General features: G+C 39.9%; 1 protein-coding gene across 1 annotated transcript in view; it reads left to right on the forward strand.

Moving 5' to 3' along the window:
* Positions 1-1,071: 1,071 nt before the first annotated feature.
* Positions 1,072-27,834, forward strand: part of palmdb (palmdelphin b) — a gene marked incomplete at its 3' end in the record, with an annotated part of 32,571 nt that continues 5,808 nt past the window's right edge. Inside the window, exons 1-6 of the mRNA XM_080050573.1 lie at positions 1,072-1,193; positions 16,241-16,299; positions 19,717-19,797; positions 20,857-20,987; positions 22,953-23,067; positions 27,052-27,076. Coding sequence (XP_079906699.1) covers positions 16,255-16,299; positions 19,717-19,797; positions 20,857-20,987; positions 22,953-23,067; positions 27,052-27,076 — 397 coding nt within the window. The 5' untranslated portion in view covers positions 1,072-1,193; positions 16,241-16,254. The remainder of the gene's footprint in view (positions 1,194-16,240; positions 16,300-19,716; positions 19,798-20,856; positions 20,988-22,952; positions 23,068-27,051; positions 27,077-27,834) is intronic.

The following is a 27,834-nucleotide window of genomic DNA, read 5'->3' on the forward strand; positions in this document are numbered from 1 at the left end:
TTGACAGGCTGTTGAAGTTGTAAAGCAGCACAAATATCGCGGTACAATTACAGATCTGAGGTCTGTGCTCCACCAGCATTTTCCCGTGCTGACCTGAGTCACCCCTTGTCCTTTGAATACAGGCTGCTGCTATCTGGTTGCAGGCACATTGTCGCGAGGTGTAAGACAAAGTGGAAACGGGGTCAAAGAGATTTAAGAGCTCATTTGTCCCTATTACCATTGGTCTCATTAATAGCTTGATGTGATTTGTCCCGTATAAATATTAGTAGCCTACATACTGTGTATTGTGTATCCTGTGTATGAACCGCTGTCTTTTATTTTCTGATGGCTGTGCAACAAATTGTCCATGATGGGGATAATAGAGTTTTTGGGAACAGTTTATTAATGGTTTATGAATTTTCATAGTCCTTCATGAACTATGTGTAATTCACAAGGATGTATGGAATCTGATGCATGATTCAACACAGGAACAATCCTGAGTAACTGTAATATATAACAGTATCCAATTTGTAAAACATTCATGTAATAATTACAAATGGCAATCCCTTTCCAAAAAAACCTGCTATATCTTCTTTATTATGTATTAATATTGATATAATAATGTGGCCTGAATACCAAACAATAACGTCATTCTGGTGACTTTATCAAAGTTTAATTGAGACAGTGTTATAATGACAGTAAAGTATCTTTAATACTTGCAGGTCATCTCGAAATTTCTCATGATGTGATGGTGACAACAGTCTCCTTTAAGTAAATAAGTAATTAAGTATCTCATAGCATAGATGTGTTGATTGTGTGTGTGTGTGTGTGTGTGTGTGTGTGCGCGCGCGTGTGTGTGTGTTTGTGGGAGGGGGCGGCACTCACAAGTGTGGAGCAATTGTTTGGCAGAGGTATTTCAGGCACATGGTCGGGCTCTCTGACAGACTCACAGTGAGCAGATAAAGACAGGGAGAGAGGGAGAGGGAGAGAGACAGAGTGAGAGAGAGAGAGAGAGAGAGAGAGAGCGAGAGAGAGAGAGAGAGAGAGAGGGAGGGAGTCTTCCCAGTCAGCTGGATCTCTCTCAGCCTCCACACTCTCCCCACACAGTAGGACTCGGTAATGTTGGATACACTGCGAGAGTGAGCTCTGCCTTTCCACCACGCTCTCTCTTCTGTCACCTGTTTGAGGACACACACACACAATACACACAACCGGTGAGTAGACCTCTTTCTTTCACTGTAACGTTTTTTTGCTTTTGCCTTTGCCTTGCTATTATAGAGCATCTGTTTGAGACAGAAGGCATTCAAATGGGGCACATATTCTCGTCAAATCAGAGAGATTACTAGTTACCGAGATTTCCACTTCTCTCTCTCTCTCTGTACATAGTTTGTACCATACGTCAGTTAACCCGAGGAGGTAACTTGTTGTTACAGGAGCTAAAATAAGCCAGGGGGGTCTTTTGATTCTTTAATCTTTTAATTCATTTAAGCTGTTGGCAGCCTCCCAGCAATGGTCTGTATCTAACTGACAAGCACTTTTACTTACACATATGGACACACACACACACACACACACACACACACACACACACACACACACACACACACACACACACACACACACACACACACACACACACACACACACACACACAAACACACACACTCAGGCAAACAGTATGGGCACTATAAAGTGACTACCAGATAGCTTTGTCATATATTTACATGCTCTTAGGAAATCACATTTAAAATGAAAACAAAGCTCTCATGATGAACGTACTGTATGTGAACAGACTAAGGCACACATGCACTCCCACGCCCATGCTGTTGTGCTGCTGCCTACAGTCACCCAGTGGCCTTTTGCTTCCCACTCATCCCAGTCAGATCTACATCTCAGAACATGTGTCAGAGGGGAGGAGAGGACAGCCAGTCGCTAATGAAGTAGTGAACTCATTTTCACACCTTCTATCATCACTTGAAAGTACACGCCCAACATAATTTTGTTCAAGTTCTAGCCATTTCACATTTTGCTTGATTTGGTAAATCATAAATCCAGATTATACAGCTATACTAGTGAAAGAAAATAGCTCAACATTTAGGGTCAATATGCTTATTTTAATTCATTTGTTAGTGAATGAGATGTTGAAAGATGGTCGGGCCCAGTCTTTTATGCTATGCTAGGCTATCCCCTGTGCTCAAACTCTCACAGGCAAAGAGACAGTGGAGTTAGCAAGAGCCCAATATTATTTTCAAAGGTTGGTTGATTAAGACTCAGCAAGAGTTCTCACGTTACAAACACAACTTCAAATGAAAGATAATGTTGCTCTGGTTTTTCTGGATGTGTAAAATAAGCAATTGTTTGCTGAAATGTAGTTGAAATGTAAGCAATATAAACAAACAACGCCATTGATCTCATGCCAATGTAGTGCTGCCCCTGAAATGTTCACAACACATGACGTGAGATGGACATTATTTTGTAACACTTTACTTTAATTAACTGTGAGTTAATGCTTAGGTAATGCTATAAATGGTTAGTAATAGTTTTTTTTGGGCATTTTTATGCTTTTTGTTATTGATAGTGTAGAGACAGAGGTGAAATGGGGCAGAGAGGGGAGTGACATGCAGAGAACGACCGCAGGCTGGAATCGAACCCGGGTCCGCTGTTGGCCGAGGCCCATGGGGGGGACGCCCTACCCCTAACTGGTTAGTAATAGTTAATGATTATTATTTTAGTAAGGCATTAAACTAAGCATAACTAAGCATAACTGTTTGTTAATGCTTAGCTAATGTTTATTAAGCTTTACCTAAGCATCAATTTATAGTTTATTAATGTACCCTTATTGTAAAGTGTTACCCATTCTTTTTATTCTATAACACAGAAAGAGAATGGGCATATTTAAAAATAATAATAAAAACGTCAATATATTCTTGAGCATATAGAAAAAGCAATTCAAGTCTTCATCTGAACAACAATTCCATTGTGGCTCTTAAATGAGTCAATTTATGAACGAACGGGTTAGAAATACTGGAAATACTTATCCAACACATCTTCAGTGTTAATCAAAAGCCAATATCACCCTCCATGATATATTGCTCAGCAGAGCCATGCTGTAGACTGGTGAGGTAACTGCTGTTTAACCTGCTGTTAATCCATCAGAGATCAGATTAAAGGAGGAGGAGCAGGGATTAGGAAAGCAGGAAGACCTTGGCTGAACGGCCAGACAGGTATTGAGGTCATGTCACTGGGACAGGAGTCAGGGATGGGTCATAAACAATACAGGCAGAATAGTTTGTTATAGAAGTGCTATGAGGAAATATTTAGAGGGAGCTCCGAGGAACTTTCAATTTGGGTTCATTCGTGCGCCCCCTTTGGAAAAAAGTGGTAGTGTTTTTACCAAACCAGCTGTAGTTCCTGGGTGAGCGTACCCATGACAAAGGCATTAAAAAATAATTATTGAAAAAAAGCACTTTGCACTGATGGTCTCATTTGCTGTTACATGTAATTCATGATCATCAGAGGAAAAATTAGACTGTTTCAGAAATATTTAAAGGTTCCTCGTAGCACCTTTAAAGGTCACATATTATTGTAATTCTTAGGTTAAAAATTGTCACTTGGGGTTTCTACTAGAAACTGTTTTCATGCCATGAGGAGACACTTTTTTAAAGTATGTCCCCTTTTTGTCCAAACCACTATGAGGGTTGCACTTTAAAATGAACCAAACAGGAACGAGTACTGAGTACAACACACTTGTCCAAACTAGTTACTTTCATATCTTCTAATTCATTCTGTGGATTTAAAAATACAAGCCTTTCATCACAAACTATTATACATTTGTTTCATCACAAAGCCATGCTTCTAAATAAGGCTAACTTACAGTGTACAGTGTTAAATGAGAGAGGTATAGCTTTGCAAGGGGAGGGGTGAAGAGTGAAAGTCAACAAGCAAAGAAGCTTTGGTAACTGCCGAAGCACAGTATGCTTGCCAGTACCTGTACTGTTGGCTATCTAGAGCATTGTAAATACTTTAACTACCAATGTTGTAATGGCTCCCACAGACAGGTGTTGGGTCCCTTGGATTTGTCCTCCATTAGCACGTGTCCATTTATTCTTGACTCATTTGCATCACTCCAGCTGGAGCTTCCCAGGTTACTGGCAAGTAAACTAGACAGGACTTTTGTCTCAATCCATGTCAGTTAATCAAGGCCCCAAACACTTCCAGATTGTGTCTAAATCCGTTTGTTTTGGCCCGTGCGTTGGACCTAGCATCGAGACTAGCACAGTTTATCCAAGGTGATTGACAGGTGTTGAGGTTTTTCTCCCTCCCACCATAAGCTCTCTTTCAGCAGTAATGCGCCTCTTCCTGTGAACACATGCAAAGCCTCGTAAACACAGTGTCAGGTTGGTCCAGCTGTGAGCCAGGCAGCCAGGCTCTATTTTCAGCAGGACTGTATCCGGCCTCCATAGTGTCAACAGGTGGTGGGGCTATCCAGCAGCAACATGACCTGCTCCTTCCTGACTGTCATCCTGGAACTGGCTTTATCCCACATTGGCTTTACTGTGGCTAACCGCTTGACCAGTTGAATCGCGATCGTAAAACAGCCCCGGATTGGCCAATCGAGAGCACCGGGGAGTATCCGCTGCAGGCCTCCCTGGTTTTTGGGCTAGTTTGAAGCTGACACAGGAACTAAGCAAGCAATTCCCAGCCCAGTGCGCGTCACCCACTAGCAGCATTCAGTGTGGTAGCCTACTACTGACAACCGCCAGTCATTTCATTTTCAAGGTACACTCGCTAATAAGGGTGAAAGGAGCCTCGGCTGCAGAGAGCAGGACCATAGCAACCACCTGAGCGCCCACAGGCATATATTGTTAACAGTATGAAATAAGCCGTGAACTATCCCAAAACTTTCACAACAACCAATTTAGTTAAGCCTTAGGTGTTCAAATACTTACTACTACATGCTAATATGTTGATATGTTATACTGTATGTTTGATAGTTGGGTTATTCAATAATAAAAAAAAGCTCCAATTATGTTTGTGTAGGCAATGCTGTGAATTATATTTCTAAAGGGGGAAATCATCTACCTGTGAAGGGACACTTATTTACACTGAAATGGAAATTATGATATCTTAGAAAAAATACACTGAATTACATGGGTGCAGAGAACAGTGCACTATTGCAGACACATAGACATGTTAAGGTTGTCACTACATTACAGTGGGCTGGTCTGAGGCATGAAACTCCAGGGCTGAAAATAAGTCCCACTACAACCCAGATTGTAAATACATCAGAAGTTAAGTTACTTTATTAGTGAGTATCTTGAAATTAGTTTTTTTCGCATATCCCCTCTCAATTAACCACACTTCGGAGAGGGTCAGAGCGCAAGGTCAGCCATAGTACAGCAGTGCCCCTGGAGCAGCTTGCTCAAGGACACAATGGTAGAGATGGTGGGCACCGTATATGTATTACCAGCCACAACTAGTTCATTTGACACAAACCCTTTCCCTAAAAATACATGTGGAATGAAGGCATGTAGAACACACACACTAGTCAAGGACTAAAGTTTAACAGCTCTCTATTATATGCTAACAGCATACACTTTGCACGCCACTGTGTACTTGTACCCATGTATAGTTCAGGTAGCCGTCCAACGCACACCTCCCGCATCGACTAGTTGTATAAAACAAAAAAACTACAATGAGAGACAATGGTGATTCACAGATACACACTAAAGGCCTACACATGATCAGCAGTAAAATTGCGGGACGCTGGCTGTCCCATTTGTTTTTCTATGGAAAGGGGGTGCAGCTCCTGACTAAGCAGCTACTCTACCACAATAGGTGATGCATCATGATTTATTTGGAGAAACAAAGAAATTCCATGGAAAATCAGACAATCAGCACCCCCATATAGCGGTAATAGAATGATGCTACAATTTGCGACTGTTCGACTGTGAGGTTGGCAGTCAAATCGGGCAACGTTGCAAAAACCTGCGTCCTCTGCCAGGCTTGTTTAACGTCCTGCTTTGTTGACCCTGATTCCTTCAAATCTCAGCATTCAACCAGCTCCCATATCTTCCTCCCACTATGTTTCTTTTTCAAACTGCATATCAGATTTATTCAATATTTCTTACATAAACCGCTTCTACACATATTGTTTGAGCTGGGGGCAATTGAGAACGACAGCAAGTGGGAATCTTTTTTTGTAGTTGCATTGAAATAATAGGTCACTGATAATTAAGTTGTGTGTCTCATATCAAAGTGTATGCATGTGGGAAATATTCTGGCAAGAATAACTGTAGCAATAACCTTTTCATTTTTCCAAATCAGACATTGACATTTTATTTCTGTTTCTTTGCCAAAAATGAGCATGTATTAAGCTTGCCGTTTCAATAAGCCAAAGTTATAGTACAGAGACAGGGAAGAGGTTAAGAGCTGAAAAGTACTTTCTCACTGCAAGCAAGATGACAAATACATATCTACCGTCTTCTGTGTTTGACATGAATGCTGTTCCTGGGTTAGTTGTGTGTGCGTCTAAGGTCAATTTGAGTGGGTATACATGTGGGTGTGTGAGTGGGCTGAGCAAGAATGTGTTCAAGCATAGGCCTAAGCGCTTACTTGCATACAATATGGTATTTAGAACAAATTGCATGGACCTGTTTGTCCTATCTGCACGTGTGCACAGCATGGTTTTATCTTTATCAGTTATTAAACTAAATCAACAGATTATGTCAACCCTTTTATTATGCACTTACATCAGCAGCTCACCCTATTCAGAGTTCAGCAGTAGATGGGTTAGTCAACGAAGTATGTGACATTGAATATACTCAATGAACTACTCATCCCACAATCCATTGCGATTCCAGAGCTTTCCCCTCAAAATCTTTTGTTTAGCACACTTATTTCAGAATGTACACGGACCATCTTCCTACATTATGATCTGCTGTTTCTCTGCAATAAGAGGAATGCGACTGTTATCTACACTTTAAACTGCTGACAGCCGAGCTTCTTTTTTCTACTCTGTTTTAATGGCGGCCACCGGAAAGCCGAATTTCACGCTATCGGTAAACATGGTAACAGTGGGCTCCACCAAACAGAGACGTCACTGTGACACTCTAGCATCATGGGAAGTGTAGTTATTCTCTGTAAGATCGCAAATAAACTACGTTTTTCTTAAAACAAGGTTGATATCATGCAAACTTGTGTCATCTACAGGAGCATATACTACTGTTTGACGCTTGCATAGCTAGCGGTAAGTCTGCCTTGGATGGTTATGACATTGTGGCTAATAATCAAATCCCCTATGGGGAAACTGCACTGTTCAGCCCTATGTCATAGAGTTATATTTCATTAGTTGATGGTAGTTGATTGTAGTACAATTACGTCCAACATCTTGTTTGATCAAATCTTTGTTTTATATAAATACAGTCTCTGTGTGTGTTCATTCCCTCCACTTATGTTACTACAATGAGGCAGAGGCAGAATTTTTTTTCCACCACAGCTTCGTGCATTAAATTGACCTTGACCCGGACACATTGAAAGTGTCATACTGTACATACGGTAATACCTTTGATTGGAGCCAATCTGAACTCCACCACCTTTTAGTTGTTGTAGACATGATGTCGTGTTTCCCCTCAGACTAACTAAAGAAGCAAGCTGTAGTATTACACGGACAAGATGACATTTACACTGCTCCGCTTGTACTAGCAACACCGTGAACACAAGGGGCACATAAATAACCATGTCTCTGCTTGTCCATCCCCGAGGATCATGTTCCACCTACTACCAGCAGCTTGCCATCTAGCTGCCACTCAGCTGATCCAGTATTCAGTCTATGCACGGATAAATCTTCCATAAGTGATGAACTTTTTATAGCAGAATACATCAAAGCCCAGTTATGTGTGGAAGATCTAAGACAGAAGACAGCAGCATTACATAGGATGCCATTGTTGAGCCAGATTACAGTTTGCATAATTGGAAAGATTTATGTATTTATTTATTATTCTTTTGGACAATTCCACACAATACACAATTTTCTCTTGCAAATATTCATACATCATACTTTGTGTTGTTCGAAGGGAGACGGAAGAAGCCAAAGGCTTATCAGGTCCCGCCCCCATTTTCATCAAATTCGGATTCAGATACACAGATTACTGTTACATATATATATATATAGGGGAGAACGGGGTAAGTAGGCACACTTTTTACTCTAGTGAGAATTGCTCATCACCAAAACATCTGTCAATAGCCATTCCTACATTAAATTGAAGCTTAAGGTATTGGCTAGAAATGTGTGTCTCTCTTTTTTTCCAAATTATTGTAATGAAGAAGTAATTTACCATCAAAGACACTCTGACACATTGTGACAACCAACCCCATCAAGGGGTCGGTTGTCACACACTATGGGGTTGTTTGTCACAATGTTATCTTAATGGGAAAAATCTTAAAAAGAAGGCAAGGAGGCAGAACCAAATTTGAATGTTTAATTGCATTGTCAAGTTGACAAATAGGCCTACATAACGTTCTGTAGCCTTGGCAGCTGGTCTAGTTTGGGATGCACTGGGTTGTTTTGATTTTGTTGCCCTTTTTTCTTTTGCTTGCTAGCTGCCTTTTCCTGCTCTATTCTTTCCTTCTCTGGGGTGTCAGTGAGGATACAGCTTGACAATTTATTTCGTTATTGGGTTCCTTTTCTGGCTGCAGCCTTGAGATAACATGTGACAACCAACCCCCCCAAAAATTTGACGACCAACCCCAACTTGAATTTCTTGCTAGCATCAAGGCCAACAACCATCTGACAACTAATTAGCTTGCTAACCACAATCTAAACTATAGTTTACCCTTCACACTTTCTGAGGGTAACAAGTGTTTTGTTATAAACCCATTGTGTAAAAGCCTAGAAGAAAAATACTGAGAAGCAAAATATTTTGAATTTGACATGAAAAACACAAAACATCCTCTCACCTGAAATGCAGCTGTCTTCCTCCAAGGAAGTCTATGTATGTGACCTCTGATCCCAATTCTGGACCTTTTTTATATCAACATTTCAGAGCTAGCGCGCTCTGGTGGCGAGATATAACGATTGTGACATCCAACCCATGTGACAAATTACCCCGTTCTCCCCTATACATATACATTTTTTTTTAAGAATCTGCAGTCCAATACACAGTCAATTTTAATCTAATTGCTTCAGCTTTTCAGATCAGTTCAGCACAGTTCAGTTTTTCTGTGACAATGCCAAGTGTATAAAGTGTGAAGTGGCCTTGTATTTGGCCTGTTCCATTACTTAACTGGTAGTCTAAACACTTCTGCAAAAGTATTCAAAAACAAGTCTGTCTGCTGGCCTGTATTATTCGTTACAATATTGCTATGAAAGTGACATTGACATTGTGCTCAGGTTATTAGTCTGTAATTTTCAATAATTTTTGAAACATAATTTGCTTTGAAATTGCGCAAACTGCAACTCCCTGTGACAACTTCATCAAGTCCATTCCACAGCTTAATACCATTTACAGAAATCGAAAAGGATTTAAGTGTGGTCCGTATATTTTATTTTATTATAAGATGGAGGAAGAGATTGTAAGAGCAGCATGTTAAAGTAATATGAATCCTAGCTTTTTCAGTCTTTAGATACATTTTATGCGATCCAGTCAGTAATAATAACCCCGGCTGTGTGTAAGTCTTTGGAAAACTTTCCTGTATAATCCTCACTAAAGACATTGTTCTAACCTAGATCAGGTTATGTCAATATTTGAGTGGAAATTCATGTGAAGCTGAATGATATAGTCATCCGTGTTTTTTTTCTTCCAGCAGACAGAATGGCAACGTCAAATGAGTTGTTTAACTTGATAACATATTCAACATTTTTAATGGACTTTTGATTTTTGGATTATTATTAGTAGAAGTATGGCCAGAGCCGGCCCAAGCCTTCAGGGGGCCCTAAGCGAAATATGATTAGGGGCCCCCTCTCCAATGTTAGCGCTGCTGAAACTATAGATCTTTGTTAAATATCATTCACACACCCAGTGTTTTCCACTAGTGCCTCCACTGTGCGGCTGTGCGAAAATATTAGACAGCCGAGATTCAGACCCTCCTAGGGGGGTCCGGGGGTATGCCCCCCCGGGAGATTTTTTTAACCTTTTTAAAGTGAAATGCATGAATCTGGTGCACTTTGAGAGGAAAATTAAGAGGCTAAATCTGAGAAATTTTGTGTGAACAAATAATTTGGAGACACTGGGTCAGATGAATTAGAAGCTATTGAAGAAGGACACATGGATTTTCCATAAAAATATTAATGTAAAATAAAATATTATGGGTTGGGCTTGGAGCTCTTTTTCTTTTACGGGACATATTTCTCTGTAATATAGTGAATGCATTTAAATGCAGTGTGAGGAACGAAGCAGAAGAACTCTGTTGTCCAGCTACTGTATCTTTTTTTCCACAGACAAGGCTGACATAGGCTATAGACTATACACAGTGCATGGGCAACTTGAGGGCAGCCCCATTTCCAATTGTTTTTAAATAAACTCAATACACACTGTGCATGGATGTGAACGTGACATGATCAGATAATTTCGGATTTCCTCCCAGATGAACTGATTACATTTTTAGGCTATTAATTATCTAGACCAAAACATTTTATTCCTTTTTTTGTATGATAATTCACATTCGCATAGTATGATGTTAATATCAAACACACAAACTAAAAAAAAAAAAAAATATATATAGGGGAAGGTGGGGTGATTTGTGCAACTTTTTACTCAAAGTGATTTTAAAGTGAGGCCTTGACAGTTAAGTCTCCAACTCAAATATGTACATATATTTCAGGATGTTGTGCATCCCTGGCAATAAAAACTTTGGATCTGGAATAAACTGTTTAAGAAATATAGCTTTCGGAAAAAAAGTTGTCTTGTCGCACAAATCACCCCACGTAGTGGGGTGATTTGTGCGTCATTGTGTCACAATGACAAAGTCACCATCATCATCTTTCTGGCCATCTGAACTCTCATCAGTGGTGTCGTTAAGTGGAATTGAGATGTCACTCTCTTCTGAGCTACTGTAGACAATCACTTTCTTTTGGTGACCAGCGTATACAGCCATGCCACTGGCACAACTCTCAGAAATGTACTTTGCACTAGTTGCTCCGTGCTTGTGGAACCAACTGCCACCTGACAAATGTGATTCCCCCTACATTACTGCCTTTAAATCAAGGCTCAAAACCCATATGTACACCCTGGTGTTTCCTCCCCATTAACCTCTGCACTACTTACTTACCTCTGCACTACTATCTGTGTTTATGTGGATGTATGGGCTTTACGTCTTTTATTTTGGTTATTGTTATTTTACCTTCATTGTTTACCTACTGAATGCACTATGTACAGCACTTTGGACAGTGCAAACTGTCATAAATGTGCTTTTATAAATACATTTTACTTACTTACTTACTTATAACTCACCCAGGCCCTTGCGCACAAATCACCCCATCCCCAGAATTTTGGATAATAGGCATGATGCAGCAATTTAGGGTTGACATTGTGCTAACTATATAGACTCAAAGTGTAGCATACCAAAGCACTAAAACATGTGTCAAATGTTTTCAAACGTGTCTATAATTGTTCAGACACAATAATCAAAAAACCTTGATCATGGAAATTTTACTTTGAAAGGCAAAACACAGTTTTTTGAGCTTAAATGTGCTTATATCTTATTCCTTGTGTCTCCCTTCTTTACAGGATGAGTCAAATGGATGGCTCTTCTTAAATATGTGGTCACATTTCCAATTTCTTCCACGGTTTTCTAGAAACAAGGGGTTTTGCAACTTCCAAAATGCACAAATCACCCCACCTTCCCCTATATATATTTTTTTTTTTTTTTTTTTAGGGGGCCCCCCAGGCAGTCGGGGGCCCTAAGCGGCCGCTTAGTTCGCTTATGCCTCGGGCCGGCTCTGAGTATGGCAAATGGAGCGGTTATAATAGAATCTTCCTTAAGCCTTCCAACACATACTGTACAGTAAGAGATGTGGTTCACGCGTCTGTGCAGGAGTAGGCTATATTTGTTTCAAAAGGGTTATCAGATATTGTATTAGAGCGATATAATAAAAAAGGACATGGGATTGTTGTGCTGAGCTTAGTCCGAATCTCTCATGTGCATTAACATCAGGGTTGCTGCGTTTATTTGAGTTTGTCCCATAGTCCCGAAGGTTGTGTGTGGGGCCAATGCATTCAGATGGCCGATTGGTCATGGAAGCCCCACTAGCCTCTTATTTGATTTTTTTTCATCGAATGATTCATGATTTTAAGGAAACAAACTGAAGGATTTGAACCTGTAAATCAGGCAGGCCACGGGACACCAAACACAACATCCAAACGCTTTCACAGCAACTGCCCCATCAGAGGAAAAATATACGTAACGCTGGACTCACTGTGAGTGAAATTAGGAATGCATAGGCCTACAGCTTCACTGCCTCCACCCTCTTTGGTAGATCAGGTATTTCTCAGTTGATCTACAACGCAAACACATATTTGAGCAGCAACCCATGAGCGCAAGGACTATGAGGAGAAGTTCACAGGAAGCAGAGGAACACCATTCCTTAAACTGCCACCAGACACACAGAACCCCACACCCTCCTATCTTTCCCCACATCCCCCTGTGATCACGTCCTGGTCCTCACACTGTACCTCCCCTCATCCATCAACCTCCACCATGGATTACAACCATTGTTGGGAATAACGCCGTTTAAAATAACGGCGTTAGGTAGGCGCCGTTATTTTTTCTGTAACGGGGTAATTACTGTTTCCGTCGTTACAACGCCGTTATCGTAATTACGAGATAAGGATCTCGTAATTACGAGATAAGGATCTCGTAATTACGAGATAAAGATCTCGTAATTACGAGATAAAGATCTCGTAATTACGAGATAAGGATCACCCTCTCATTCATCAATAACGATGTGTGTGTGTGTGTGTGTGTGTGTGTGTGTGTTTGTGTGCAGACGAGGTGAACCTAGCCATAGGAAAACGTAGGCAATAGCCTTGGTTTCCGGACTACAATGGGCCCCATAATCAATACAATTATTTTAAATATTTGTTTACTGTTCATTCATTAATCAGCGATCGCATTGGGAAATGAGGGACACACTTTCACTTTGTATATGCAGTTTGTTCATTATGAGCCACCGGAGCCACCGTACTGTGTTGCCTCATCCAATCAGAATGCCCGGTGGGCTAGTTCACTTTTACCTCCTGTTTGTTACTGTATCGGAACGCAGTTTTATTGAATGCTTTGATTAAATGCAGTCGTTAAACTCGGTGTAATCCATGACTCATACAAACACATAAGAACTTTCTACAAGGAGGGCATGACAATGATAGCCATGTCAACTTTGTGCAGATATGCAGTCACTGGGACTATTCAGGAGAAAAGCCCAGTCGGACCTCAGCAGCTGATCACGGGCGTAAAGCCGAAAGTGTGTCCCTCAGTAGCCTACCCGATGCGATCGCTGATTAATGAATGAACAGTAGCCTAAACAAATATTTAAAATAAGTTTATTGATTATGGGTCCCATTGTAGTCCGGAAACCAAGGCTATTGCCTACGTTTTCCTATGGCTAGGTTCACCTCGTCTGCACACAAATACACACACACAGACATCGTTATTGATGAATGAGAGGGCGATCCTTATCTCGTAATTACGAGATCCTTATCTCGTAATTACGAGATCTTTATCTCGTAATTACGAGATACTTATCTCGTAATTACGAGATATTATCTCGTAATTACGAGATCCTGCAGTGAATATGTCATAATCTATCTGTTTCAGTGAACCCACACTGACCTGAACAAAGCAGGCAGCACTGTGTGGATCATGACTCTTGATTTGTCTAGTGCCTTTAACACAATCCAGCCTACACAGTCAGTCCAGTTGTCTGAATGTTGACTATATTGTTCAGATGACTCAACTGTTGTGAGGTGTGTCAGTGCTGGTGATGTCAATTCTAAATACTATGTAGCGCATATGATTTTTTTACAATATAAAACAGTATGTATAAAATAGAATAGAAAGTAAAAAGTAGATAAGTTACAGTTTTTCTCAGTCGCTTTGGTGCTTTTCTCACATCACTATTAACATTTACACAGCAGTTAGTGCATTTCTCAAAACAATTAGTGCAAACTGCAAAACCTAGTGGATAACCTGCAAAAGTACGTCACTTGCTCAAAATGGATAGTCTATTCCTCAAAAGCAAGTATTCATGTCAATGAAACTGCCAATGTCATCAAAATGAGAAGTCTTGACACCATCGTTTATGAACAAGATAGTCAAATGGCTTTGTCATGTTTTCATTATGACAGTTTATTCTCTCAGTGTTTTCCAATGCAAAAAAAAGGTCAGAACTCGGTGACACTACCTGAAAATGCTCAAGACAGCACTATACACTACTTGTACAGCCATTTGAAAACTACAGTAAAGTTACACATTGCTGTAGTTAGGGGAGTAAGTGAGTACAAGACACTGAATATGTATGTTTCACATTTTTACTGTATATGCTCTTTGCAATTCTACAGCATTGTGCAAAAGAAAAATACACTTCAGTCACTTATTTAGAACAAACATAAAACAACACCCTTTTGGTGGAGCTGTGCACAAATGTGAACAATATAACAGGACATATTGTAACTGAACATATATATAGGTAAATCATTCTGGCACATCCAGACGTTCCTGTCTGTCTGGCCACATATTTTCATCTACATCACAACGGATATTATCCCTTGCAATGCAGCGAGGAAAGTATCTATGATAAAGAAAAGGTATAACATTTGCTTGACAGAATTTGATAACTAGTTCAACAATTTTGTATGTAATGACACAAGCAATGAAATGAAGACTATTAGTTTTATTGGGAACGACTATTCAGCATCCATAAGTATAGTTAATTTTGACTGACATGACATAAGCAAATGACAATGTTATAAAACAGCAGAGAATTGTATAAAAGCAACTGATACATGTCCAAAAGCATTTGCAATTTGTTCAGAGGAAGGAGAAATTGCTACCATGATGTGCTCAAATGACTAAATGTTGTGGAGGTTGAACTAATAGTTATGAGATTTTTCATTCTGATCTGAGAAAAGCACCAAAGCAACTGAGAAAAACTGCAAACTGAAATGTGCAATGTTATTGCCTGCATTGCTGAGTCCTCCCTCACGTGGCTGTAGTTGTGAAGCACATGCTCTCTTTACTAACAGCACGGACGCCAGACGGTTTTCTGTGTTGCTCTCTGTGACCTTTGTGTTGCGTCCTCTGATTTACTGCTGTGCATTAAAGCCCAGAGCAGCGGACACAGTGATGCCACATTCCCTCCAGTCATTGTGCCATTCCTCAGGCCCGGATCAATCACCCCTCACTGACATTGTACACATAGGTGTGACTTCTCTCTCCATCTCCCTCCCTGTCAAAGCTGATATATCAACGTCTTAATGTGTTTGTTATAATGCACCACAGTCAATCATTGTTGGCAGGCATGGACACTGTTCAGAGGGTAAAACTTCCATTCACTATGTAGTTGATTTTTTGATCAACCATTGTCCATTCACATTATAGATTATAGATTAGTGCCAATGTATAAACATAATCAGACTCTTGGGTTTTACACAGCATTTTTCATGTGTACATAACTAGCACATGGTCACTGATTTTGACTGTGTTCTCTCAGTTATTTACAGTACATAGTGTATATTTTTACTATTTCCAAATGTATTTAGGATCAAACGTAGGTTAAGGTTGCTGTATTGATGTTGCCAAATGACATGGTATAATTATATTTTTCATTTCATCATCACTGGCGGTATCAAACTAAGTGTTAAATAAAACTGATTTAGAATATAAAAACTGCCATAATGTTCTACATCAGGGTTTCCTAACCTTTTTTGTTCCAAGGACCAGCATATTCATTTTGTTTTAAATCCAGGGAGATTATTGTTGTTTGTTGTTATTGTTCAATACTCTTTCCCTTTGTGAGAGTTGCTTTCACTTCAGATGTTGAAATGTATTGACTTTTGCTGCCACTCACTCACTCACTCACTCACTCACTCACTCACTCACTCACTCACTCACTCACTCACTCACTCACTCACTCACTCACTCACTCACTCACTCACTCACTCACTCACTCACTCACTCACTCACTCACTCACTCACTCACTCACTCACTCACTCACTCACTCACTCTTGTTCAGTTGATTGACTGACATGTCCTGTGTTTGTCCAGTCCAGTAGACCATCATGGAGGAGGCTGACCTGCTGAAGGAGAGGCTCCAGGTTATCACGGTAAGGACCCGTCCTCATCTCTGTTACTCATCAGCTGCTTTGTGAACTTCATTTTAGTTATTTTTCTAATAAAAAATTGCTTTTTTCTTTATAGGAATATATATATACAGTAACACCTTATGCACACTTGGCGTCATATATGGAGAGTTGCAGAATTATCTGGTCGGGATACATTACTAACTCTGGTTAGTTGGATTGGAGAGCAAATAGCAATGTGTCTCCTCCAATATATGGAGCCATTTCTTTGTGTCTTACTCGAGCAATTCATATTCCCCTGAACTGCTATTATAATGTTTTTTTTACCTTTGTCATGTGCGTATGTTTCTAGCAATGTAATTAACTGCATTCTAGTGTTTTAGTGCTGTGGATACGATGTAGCACTGGAAAATGAGTCACTTCCAACAGTCTGATAAATAAAAAGGTGTGGGTGTGTAGCTGCAGGAGGCCAATGTTGACGTTGTAGAGGAAAAACCTTTGTATATGAGCAGGCCAGTTCCCCCGACACAGTGTTGTATATGAGCAGGCCAGTTCCCCTGACACAGTGTTGTATATGAGCAGGCCAGTTCCCTTGACACAGTGTTGTGTATGAGCAGGCCAGTTCCCTTGACACAGTGTTGTATATGAGCAGGCCAGTTCCCTTGACACAGTGTTGTATATGAGCAGGCCAGTTCCCTTGACACAGTGTTGTATATGAGCAGGCTAGTTCCCCTGACACAGTGTTGTATATGAGCAGGCCAGTTCCCTTGACACAGTGTTGTATATGAGCAGGCCAGTTCCACTGACACAGTGTTGTATATGAGCAGGCCAGTTCCCTTGACACAGTGTTGTATATGAGCAGGCTAGTTCCCCTGACACAGTGTTGTATATGAGCAGGCCAGTTCCCCTGACACAGTGTTGTATATGAGCAGGCCAGTTCCACTGACACAGTGTTGTATATGAGCAGGCCAGTTCCCTTGACACAGTGTTGTATATGAGCAGGCCAGTTCCCCTGACACAGTGTATATGAGCAGGCCAGTTCCCCTGACACAGTGTTGTATATGAGCAGGCCAGTTCCCTTGACACAGTGTTGTATATGAGCAGGCCAGTTCCCTTGACACAGTGTTGTATATGAGCAGGCCAGTTCCCTTGACACAGTGTTGTATATGAGCAGGCTAGTTCCCCTGACACAGTGTTGTATATGAGCAGGCCAGTTCCCCTATGAGCAGGCCAGTTCCCTTGACACAGTGTTGGGAGGCAGCACAGCTTTTTCCTTTTGTTAAGGCATCACTAGACACCTAAAGATGAACTGTCAGTTATTAAAGACATGGTTCTGAAGCTGAGAAGTGATTAGCATCCACCTGCAAGAGGCCAGAGACAAGTGTCTTTCTCTCCTGTGTGTGTGTGTGTGTGTGTGTGTGTGTGTGTGTGTGTGTGTGTGTGTGTGTGTGTGTGTGAGTGTGTGTGTGTGTTTGTGTGTGTGTGTGTGTGTCTGTGCGTCTGTGTGTGTGTGTGTGCGTGTGCGCGTGTGTGTGTATTGTTGAACTCTCTGTTCTCCGATCAGATAATTTTCTTAGTCTGGCCTTCACATCACACCAATAATGAGTACATCTTTCAGCGTAATGTTCATGAACAAAAGGCATGTTTAGATGAATAAACACTGTCTGATATTGTTAAAGCACCTAACAGCACGCTATTATCAGCTGTGAATTCTGTTGAGTTTGAAAGCTTAACTCTGGTAGGTGTTTGGCTAATGGGGCCCTGTAGTGGACTATAATAGACAAAATACAATTAGTTAAATCCTTGGCATATTTAAACTCACACAGCCCTTAGTTTTTATAGATATCAAATATTCCATACTAGTATGTACTACATACTACATAGTGTGTGTATCAAATGATTAACAAGACATCTAGAATGTTTTTTATGGGTTAAATTGGTTAATTCCTTCAGCCAGACAGTCTTTGTATTGGATTGCATTTTTTGCTATAATTGGGCGTTTGAATCACAGATACATAATTAGTTAGATCATTACAACATGGCTTCACATAGCCACAGCTGTTAGACAAGCTGTGCTTCCCATTGAATTATGGTTGGCAGAATTTTCTACAAAAGAAAAAAGAGGAAAAAGTGATTGCTAGTATACATGTACATGTATGCCTTCTTTCTTAGTATCCTCATCAATCAATTCTTCTCATCCTCATCTCTCCTTAGTATCTACACACATGGAAACATGTCTGGTGTTGTATCTTTGCTGCCTTTGCTGCAGAGAATCCATTGAAGGGAAACATACTGGCTAATTAGCTAGCTATAATACACTTAGCATCTTTAACCCAAAGATGCCATCAGTCAGTTTGTCATCAAAAGTCAGTCAGTAATCAAAAGGCCACTTGCCCATGCTCTGTAAGACACCATTAGCATTGCCCTTTCTCCTTGTGCCAGCTCACCTGTCAGTCAAACATGTAGACCCGCCCACTCAGAGAAAAGAAGGCTAAAGAAATACTAATGCTGTTTCTACAAATGACTTTATTCTCCCTTACAATAACATACAAATTTCAAGAATACATTTGATAAAGAAAAGTAAAAGGGTTAAACTTGTAGGTACAGTATACTTTGTGGGAGAATTGCCAAAGCATTGCAAAGTACCCCCCGTAAAGATCATAACGGGCCTCTGCTGTCTGAATAGAATGATCCAGAACCACACCCATCTTATCATAAAGTGCAACACTAACATGATGAGTATTGAGGGTAACTGGATTGGTCAAGCCTCTAATGATCATGGTGCCTGTTGTCCCTGTGAAATGGATGTCATGGTCCAGACATTTCAGCAAAATGACATCACTGAGTTTGACAGAGTGAGACACAGACAGAGACAGGTGTATTAATAGCAGCAGACGTCATCAGGGAGATCCCCTTTCACTGGGGCTTACTGTCACACTGATCCAAGATCTAAAAGCTCATTTAAACCTGTGACCACCCCACTCTAACATCAAGGATCACAGGGCCTGTGGTCAGATGAATGGTTAACAATTGAAGCCATTAAGCAGTGTGTGTGTGTCTGTGTCAAAGATAATACACAGCCATCACGAAATGTCGAGCTCACAATCTAACTTTATTAAAGATGAATTATGTTTTTTTACAGGAGGCTCTTATTACAAGGGAACATTTAAGAGGTTGTACTCAACAGGTGGACACACACACACACACACACACACACACACACACACACACACACACACACACACACACGGACACAGTCAAAAGGTAGGTTGCGACAACTCATGAATGTTGAGTTGCTTTCTAGCTATTTATGACTGTTGGTGTTCAGCTGTCAACTCAAGGTTGATGTGTCATCACAAAACGACAACAGGTGGGATAGTTTCCATGTTGTAAAATGTAAATGTTGTGTGTGTGTGTGTGTGTGTTTGATTCCCCCCTCAGGACAAAAGGAAAATCCGCGAGAACATTGCCATGAAGAGGAGACAGATCGAAGAGGAGAAATTAAAACTCCAGTACATGAAGGTACTTATTATGTAATTGCAAGACGAAAATGAACATCCATGTGTCTAGATGAGGTTCTAACATTATCTTCCATCTTAAAGAACATTACAGTGTAGACATGTGTCTCCAGAAGACACTGAACAGAGATTGTAAAGACTGCCACAAGGATCTCTGGGACAGAGAATTTGTGATTTTATTAACTGTCTCAAAGCTAATACTACAGTGATCTCTGTTTCATTTCTGTGCAAACTCAGACACAATCTTCGAGGCAAGGCCAGACCTAATCTTTCAAGTATTAACTGGAGTCCCGCTGCAGTAGCATTATATAACTTCTAATATTGTTCTATTCTACCTGCAGCTATTTCCCACTGCAGCACAAATACAAGTGTCAGCATCTTCACAAACAGTACTGTCAGCCACCTCTTCTGGCCCACATGTCCCTATTTATTAAGAACCAAAGGGTTCTGTTCGGATGAGAACGTAATGAGTGCAACGCAAACACATGAATATATCAGAAAACAGCGTCTCTATCAAAAAACAGACCACGCTGGGAATACAATGTAACCTCTTGTGGATTCTAGATTTTTTTTTTACATGCTTGATAGATTAACACGACATAAACACAAAACATAAACGACAAATCTAAGACAATACGACGGTTATAGTAATGTTTACATCTTGAAGGACTCAAGAAAAATGGTTGGTGGCTGTCTTTCCTCTAGTCCGCCATCTTTTTGCTGAGGAGTCTTACAGTTTTTTTCGATCGCTAAACCACAGTGGGCACAACTGTAGCTCAATGTGCAAAACTCTAACTACAGTCTGCTCTGCATACTGTTGTTAGAGTTGTGCACTACGTAAAAAACTTTGGGAGATTTCTCATGGCCCTTAGTTTAGAGTGTGGGTGTGCAACCTCTATGTTTAAAGGGCCATCTAGAGACTGAGGTCACCTAGGTAGAGCTTAGGGTTAAGGCGGGGGGAGTTTAACAACGATTAAGTTGTCACCATGAAGTTTAATATTCGTATGGTGCTATAGGAATAGAATGTTAACGTCCCATGTGTGTTGGTGTGTTCGATCGGCAGAAGAAAGCTCTGAGGGAGCAGTGGCTGATGGACGGTCTGAGTCAGCAGTCTGAAGAGGAGCAGGAGGCCTTGAAGCTCCAGGCCCAGGAGGAACAGCAGCAGAGTGATGAGCTGCAGACCAACATCCTCAGGTAAAGTCAACCTGAAAGCACCTGGACACAGTATGGTAGTACTAAAGCCCACAGTTCAGCCCACACTAGACACTGCCACTGGAAGAACATACACTGTGTGCAAAACTTTTAGGCAAGTTGTATTTTTGAGGATTAATTTTATTATTGAACAACTACAGTGCTCTCGGTCATTATAATAATAATATATATAATAATATATAGAATAATTCTGCATACTAATAGTTGCCTAATAATAGCAAAACATATATATATTCTCGTAAGAAAGACAAAACCTCACTTTTACTTTAGTAAACATTCAGGTTTAGGTTCATTAACATTTTGGATAGACCGAGAGCACTGTAGTTGTTCAATAATAAAATTAATCCTCAAAAATACAACTTGCCTAAAGATTTTGCACACAGTGTATGAATCATGTGGCCGAAGGCATTTGGTTCAGGTCTCACATTGAGTTAGTTTCTTTTCTTTCCATCACTCCAGAAGATGTTTGACCCCTTAACACTCTTCTCTTCTATGAAGTTCTGAAATGCGTTTCATTTACTGCCACAGAAGACAACTCTCATAGACCTCAACAGACCTCTGTGTCTTGCCTATTACATCACGGTTAGAGAATGGCCAGAGGAGTCAACTGCTCTTTAAATCCAAGCAGATACAGTATATGCAGGATTGTTTTTGCGCACAATTAAGTTTTACACACTAAGGGCAGAATACACTTTAGGATTGCGCTGCTTCTACAGCCCCTAAACCTGTGCAAATTACAGAAAAAGACAGAGTCCAATTCAGAAAGAGTGTTACAATCCAATATATAGCCCCTATATGAGCACCTTTCATCATATGACAGAAGTTCCAAGCTTTGGTCACTGAAGAAAAACCAAGCCCATTCAAGAGGTTTCCTTCTTTTTGTCAAAAACGTAGTAGTTGCTGTCTGGCGTTGTGACGCTTAAATACACTAATACACACATTATAACATCCAATTTGGCCTATATGAAGCAGGTATATCATTAACATTTTAATGCGCTCACCTGCTGATTATTCCCCAGTCTGAATCGAGCTGATCACTGAGGGATTCCTATTACATTACATTACATGTCGTTTAGCAGACAATTGTATCCAAAGCGACTTACAACTGGAGCACACATTCATACACCGATAGCAGCAGCTACCACGCAGGGTGCTGGCTAACTATCAAGAGACATTCAGGGTTCAGGGACACTTGGACATGTGGCGGGGAGACTGGGGATCGAACCACCAACCCTATAGTTGCGGGTCAACCACCCTATCCACCTATTATCGGTTGATGTTAGGGCAGATTAAACTAAATTCAGCCCATTAGCAGAGTCTTTGGTGCTTTATGTCTGCTGAAATGGATCAAAGCTGGATGACTGAAGTCACACAAGCAATCTCTGGACAAAAGCCTGTCTCAAACAAGCCATCAGCACACATGATGGGCTCAGTCAACTCTGACCCCTCTATGATTGACAATACAATACTACCTATGGGCCCCAGAGGAAGGCTGAAATTAGAAGAGTATGGCCGATTAAGTTTGTCCTCATTCTTCCTCTTTGAAATGGTTGACATTGACATAATCTATACATATGTTTGATACATATTTAAATAGAGTAACAAAATTATCATTTATGACCAAACCAGCAAATCTAAGCTGTGTCCCTGCCAACATGTGTACACATTATTCAACCAGATCTATGCATATACTTACAGCTGAACACTTGACAGTACAATGCCTTCAATTGAAAAACTGGAAATTAATGCTAACCAAACGCAGCAATACTACTCTAGAAACACCATGTTTTTAAAGAAAAGCACTGAAAAAAGTACGTTTTGCCTGCTTTATCAAAAAACATTCAAGTAGTCCCTAGCTGCTGCTGTATAATCGAAGAACTGCTGAAAGTGTTGTTCAGATAAGTGCTTGTTCCAGTAATCCCCATAGTTCCACACTCTCTTGTACAGAATAGAGGAAGAGATTGAGGCCTTGGAAACACAGGAGCTCAACATCTCTGCCAATGAAGAGGTCATTCTGAAGCGGTTAAAAGAGGTGGAGCGGACAACCGAGGACATTATCAAGGTAGGGTCAAATAAACCGATTGCCCAATAACACTCTAATGCTTTCAATGCTTGCTTTACTGGCTCTCAAGTTTCTGTGTTAAGTCTGACGATTAAGTCTGACGGACGTTTTAACCACGGGGCAATAAAGCATGATGAGTTCTAACAATCCTTAAGCTTGAACTAAAAGCGTTCTGTGATTCCTGCTGTGTACATAAAGTAAAGTAAGGATATGGGTCTGTATATTAAAATACAATATTGGTCCTAACAGATATTTTGCCCTTAACAAACACACAATTATGTATAAAACATGGTGCACTTTGAAGATTGGTTTCATTAGTTCTTCTCCATTTTCACATCAGGTCCCTCCTGCTGATAAGTAAAATTACTGCTTTCAGTTTTGACATTTGTTCTTTTGTCACAATGAATAAAGCGCTCGTAATTGACCAATTAGTGCAATCTATTTTAATGTGCAGCTTCACTGGAGAAATAGAATGATTGACTCTGCAGGGAACATGTCTCTATAAAGGTTGATACAACCACTAAACACTTAAGCCAACAGTAACATAATATCTCCTGAAACCTTGTTTTTGCTGACATCTAGTGGTTTGAGTTTTCACCTTGCAGCATGGCCAAACATAGCATTGATGTAGATTTAATCTTTACCATTAAGAGTTCTATCACTTGTAGGGCAGTTTGTCAACACTAAATGCATTGTAGGTCTGAGTGTGAGAGTGAATGCTTGTCTTTCTGTTGATGCTACTTGTGTTCAGACTGAAATCAGCACTGCAGCTAATAAATGGTTCTGTGGGTGAGGATGTTGTTGCTTCAAGTCCTGAGGGGGGGAAAAATCTATCTAGGATTGAGTAATAGAGTTTGAAGAGATGCCTCAGCCCCATGCACACAGTGGTTTAAAATGCTTTGAGGCAGTTCAATCATTTCATACTCCATCTCCATGATTGGCAGACAGAAAGCATAATGATAGTGTTTACATTTCAAAGCATTTTGAAATATATGTTTGCACACCTTGAAAGCCACTACGAGTAACATGGCACGTTGGCGGCCCCTTTGGACAAAAGTGGTAGTATTTTTACGACGCCAGCTGTCGTGAAGCTGTTTTCTAGCTTGTGCCGGGCGTGCGAGATTCAAATGATCAGGAAGCAATATGGTGCGTGTCCGTGTGTTGAAAGTGTGAGGGCACCGGACTCTTTTTGGCTCCGTGAGAGTGGTTAGTGACACAGCATCAACTAATGCCAGTCAGTGCTACACACAGCTGATTGCAATGAGTTGATGCAGTGTCACCTCTCACGGAGCTGAAAGATTACGTGTCCTCACAGAAAGCGAATGAACGAGAGACGGCAGTTAGTATGGATCACGATGAGGTAATGTGTTTATGTTGTTGTAAATAATGACTATTTCAGATGAATAATGGTCATCTGATGATGCTGGTGAGGCAAAGTAAACTTTGTTTTAGTAGGCTACCGCTCATTCATTTAGGAGTCTAGTTCGCTCCCGTGAAATTGTGTATACGTTGCTTGGCAACGCCCTCCCGCCCGCCTATCTCTCCCTTTTAGCTTTTCTTCATTGCATTTTCTTTTTTTTCTTTGATGGTTCAGCCCCGTTATCAGTCATTATGACGACAAACAACTGTCTCAAACAAGGCTCCCGCTCCCCTTCCCTCACCTGGAGGGATAGGCTTCTCAAATCGCGTTGTTGCGCCACACTGAAATCTGCGACCAATACGGATATGTGACCATAGAGCATGCACGCGTGAACCGAAAATCGGACTGGGTGTGCGACCAGACCAAATGCAGTAATAAAAACTATATAAAAACGTCTTTCTTTGCACTGATGGTCTCGTTTGCTGTTAAAGGTAATTTATGATTATGTGAGGTAACATGAGGCTGTTTAAAAGATATTTAAATGTTACTCGGAGCTGCTTTAATGGGCCAATACAGTTTGACGCTGAACAATCAGCATACCTACTGTTCAGATTAAGTTTATAAAGTGATTATATCCGCCAATGTTATGCTGTGCAGTGTTATATGGAATTTGGACACATCAGCAGTTTCATGAGACATAGTGCCACATATCTGAGTCACATTTTGTGTCCAACTGTTTTATTATTTTAACATGTTTAACATTTTTCATGTATTTATTTGTGCAAAATATTCAAATTAAACACAGAAATAAAAAGATGCAAACATAAAGGTGGGACAAAATAAGGGCTTGTAAGAGATGCCCACCTAACGTTTACCTTTTCGAGTCCTCGGCTATTTTGAAATTTTTTGCATACTTTTGATTCATCCTTACCAAATAGGGTAATGTTTAGTATGCCAATGTTTGTTATCCTTTTTTTCAGCACTAACCTATATGAACTAATAGGTATGTTTTTTTAAAGAACGTATGTGTAACAAACCGGATTTCAACCCCTTGACCCTGCCCTTGCCTGGTAAAAGCAGCTTGTTGAGCAGTACCTACACTTTCCAGAATTGTTTTCCCCTCCGTAAAATGACAAAATATGGCAGTGATATTAAAATATGTAATGGCCTGCCACAATAACATTTTTGTACTTTTGAGCTCACGAAAAAGAAAAAGTTTTGCATCAACTTTAAGCCATCGTATCTCTGGTTATACTGGGTCTATTTGCATGAAACAAAAGAAGCAGGAAGTACACTGAAAAACAAGAGTAGCTTACAAATCTGAAGTACTAACATCAAATATGTTTAACAACTGCAGACTGTGAAATAATGGACATGTATAAGCATTGTAGCTGGAGTAAGTGACAATTCGGACACATTTATTTTGTAATACAAATAATGGAATAGAAACTAGTTTTATATGTGCTTGCCTATACTACTGTATACTGTATTGCCATACTATATGAAAGGATAAATCATGAAAAAGTACAAGTCATTAAAGGTCTTACTTGCCGTAAAACATCAATATCTTTTCCTAATTTATTGGACACATATGGTGTGAGCTTTTCCAATAGAGTATATGGTCAATAATAACATCTAGGCTATTAGCTTCACATAGGAAACATATTCAAGTGCATTACAAGCCATGACAATGGGCTGGATATTAGATGATATATATAGGTTTTTAGACTTGAAGATCATATAAGCACTCTTTTTTATATTAAGGAATAGCTTATCACATTTAAACCAGTTATCTAACCCATCATAAACCCTGTTCATGTGAGCTACCTACATCTTTGTCAGTAATGGAAATATTTGTCTCAACAGTACAAACAATAAAAATAGCTTATTTGGATAGTAAATGCATATCATTGATGTATACAAGGAATAAAAGAGGTCCTAGTATGGAGCCTTGTGGAACACCACACTATTCATGACTGTAAATTGAGTTAGCACCATTCCAAACTACATAACGTTCCTGTTAAACAGGTAAAGTTTGCACATTATTTCAAACAATAAACTCTTATTTTAATCCCACACTGTAAAAAAATACATTAAACTCTGAAAAACTCTGGAAATTATGGATACTAGTAGATTACTATAACTCAAATGGTTAGGACCCTAGTGTGAGACCACTTTCCAGCGACATGTGTATTACATCAAGCTATCTCACAGCATATTACACATTAGAGCTGTTCACAATGTCCTTGGCTCATGGATAATAACAGGTGGAAGATTGAACTTTTTTTGGCAGTTTGAATTTGATATTTTCTATGAATAAACTAACATCATACACTAATTGTTTTCTACTCACTCAATGCTACCTGTGGTAGCATTAATCTCTGCTTGTTTCTAACAAGATGCCCTCTTTGAGGATTGTTTGGGTTTGCACACCAGAGGCTGCTCTGAGTGAATAAGGTGGGAGTTAAATGGATTGCTCAAGTGCACAATGACTAATATGCATGACTGGCTTTCTGGTTGCTGGACTGCTGATGCTTAACACCATTACTCTGAAGCACTGCTGTGATGTTGACTCCCTGCTTCTCTCACCACTTTGACCTCAACTACTCTGTCTTCACATATAGGAGCTAAACGCAGAGTTCCAGGCAGGTAAACACTTTTGTAGCTCTTGGTGTGTTGTGATTGGTTAATTAATTGTTTCACATTTCTATATAATTATAGTAAATATAAATAAAGTTTTTGTGAAAACTACAGTAATACGTAAGACCAGGCTGTATTACGATATTAATCAAACTGACAATAGATTTAACATTGCATTTTGACAAAGATTGATGTTGGTGGACTAAGTAAAATGTTTAATCAATTGTTGATATACTAACCCAGACAGCAGTTTGGAAATGTTTTAGGCCCATTATTTTAAGATTTAGTTAAAATATTTTAGATATTTTGAAATTTCCTTGAAAGAAATCAGCCACAACAACCACTTTTCTGTGATCGCAATTGAATAATCGTGAGATAACATACCCATAAAGAGCCTCACGTGGATATAACATAAACAAAACATTCCAAGATAAGTGATAGAGTCCAAAATGACCCAACATGATGTTGACTATCTCTAGGAAGTCAATATTGTTTTTATTTATTTATTTCTGAGTGAGATGTTCAGATATCTGGAGGCATTGGGGAACAGCTGATCTGGCTCTATCTGAGGTTTAATAATACACCTACCAACTAAAGTTAACTAATTATCATTTTCCTTATCATTTTTTTGTTGATGTGTAAATACACCTTTTTATTCGAGAGTTAGTTACGTTTTTACGAACAAACAATACTGTAGTTTGTCAGTCTTTCGAGCACAAATTTGGATACAACATGTTTTTATTTTTGAACTTGGAGCAGAGCCAGGC

Source organism: Ammodytes marinus, assembly GCF_949987685.1.
Source record: "Ammodytes marinus genome assembly, chromosome: 21".
In the NCBI taxonomy this organism is placed as follows: Eukaryota; Metazoa; Chordata; class Actinopteri; order Uranoscopiformes; family Ammodytidae; genus Ammodytes; species Ammodytes marinus.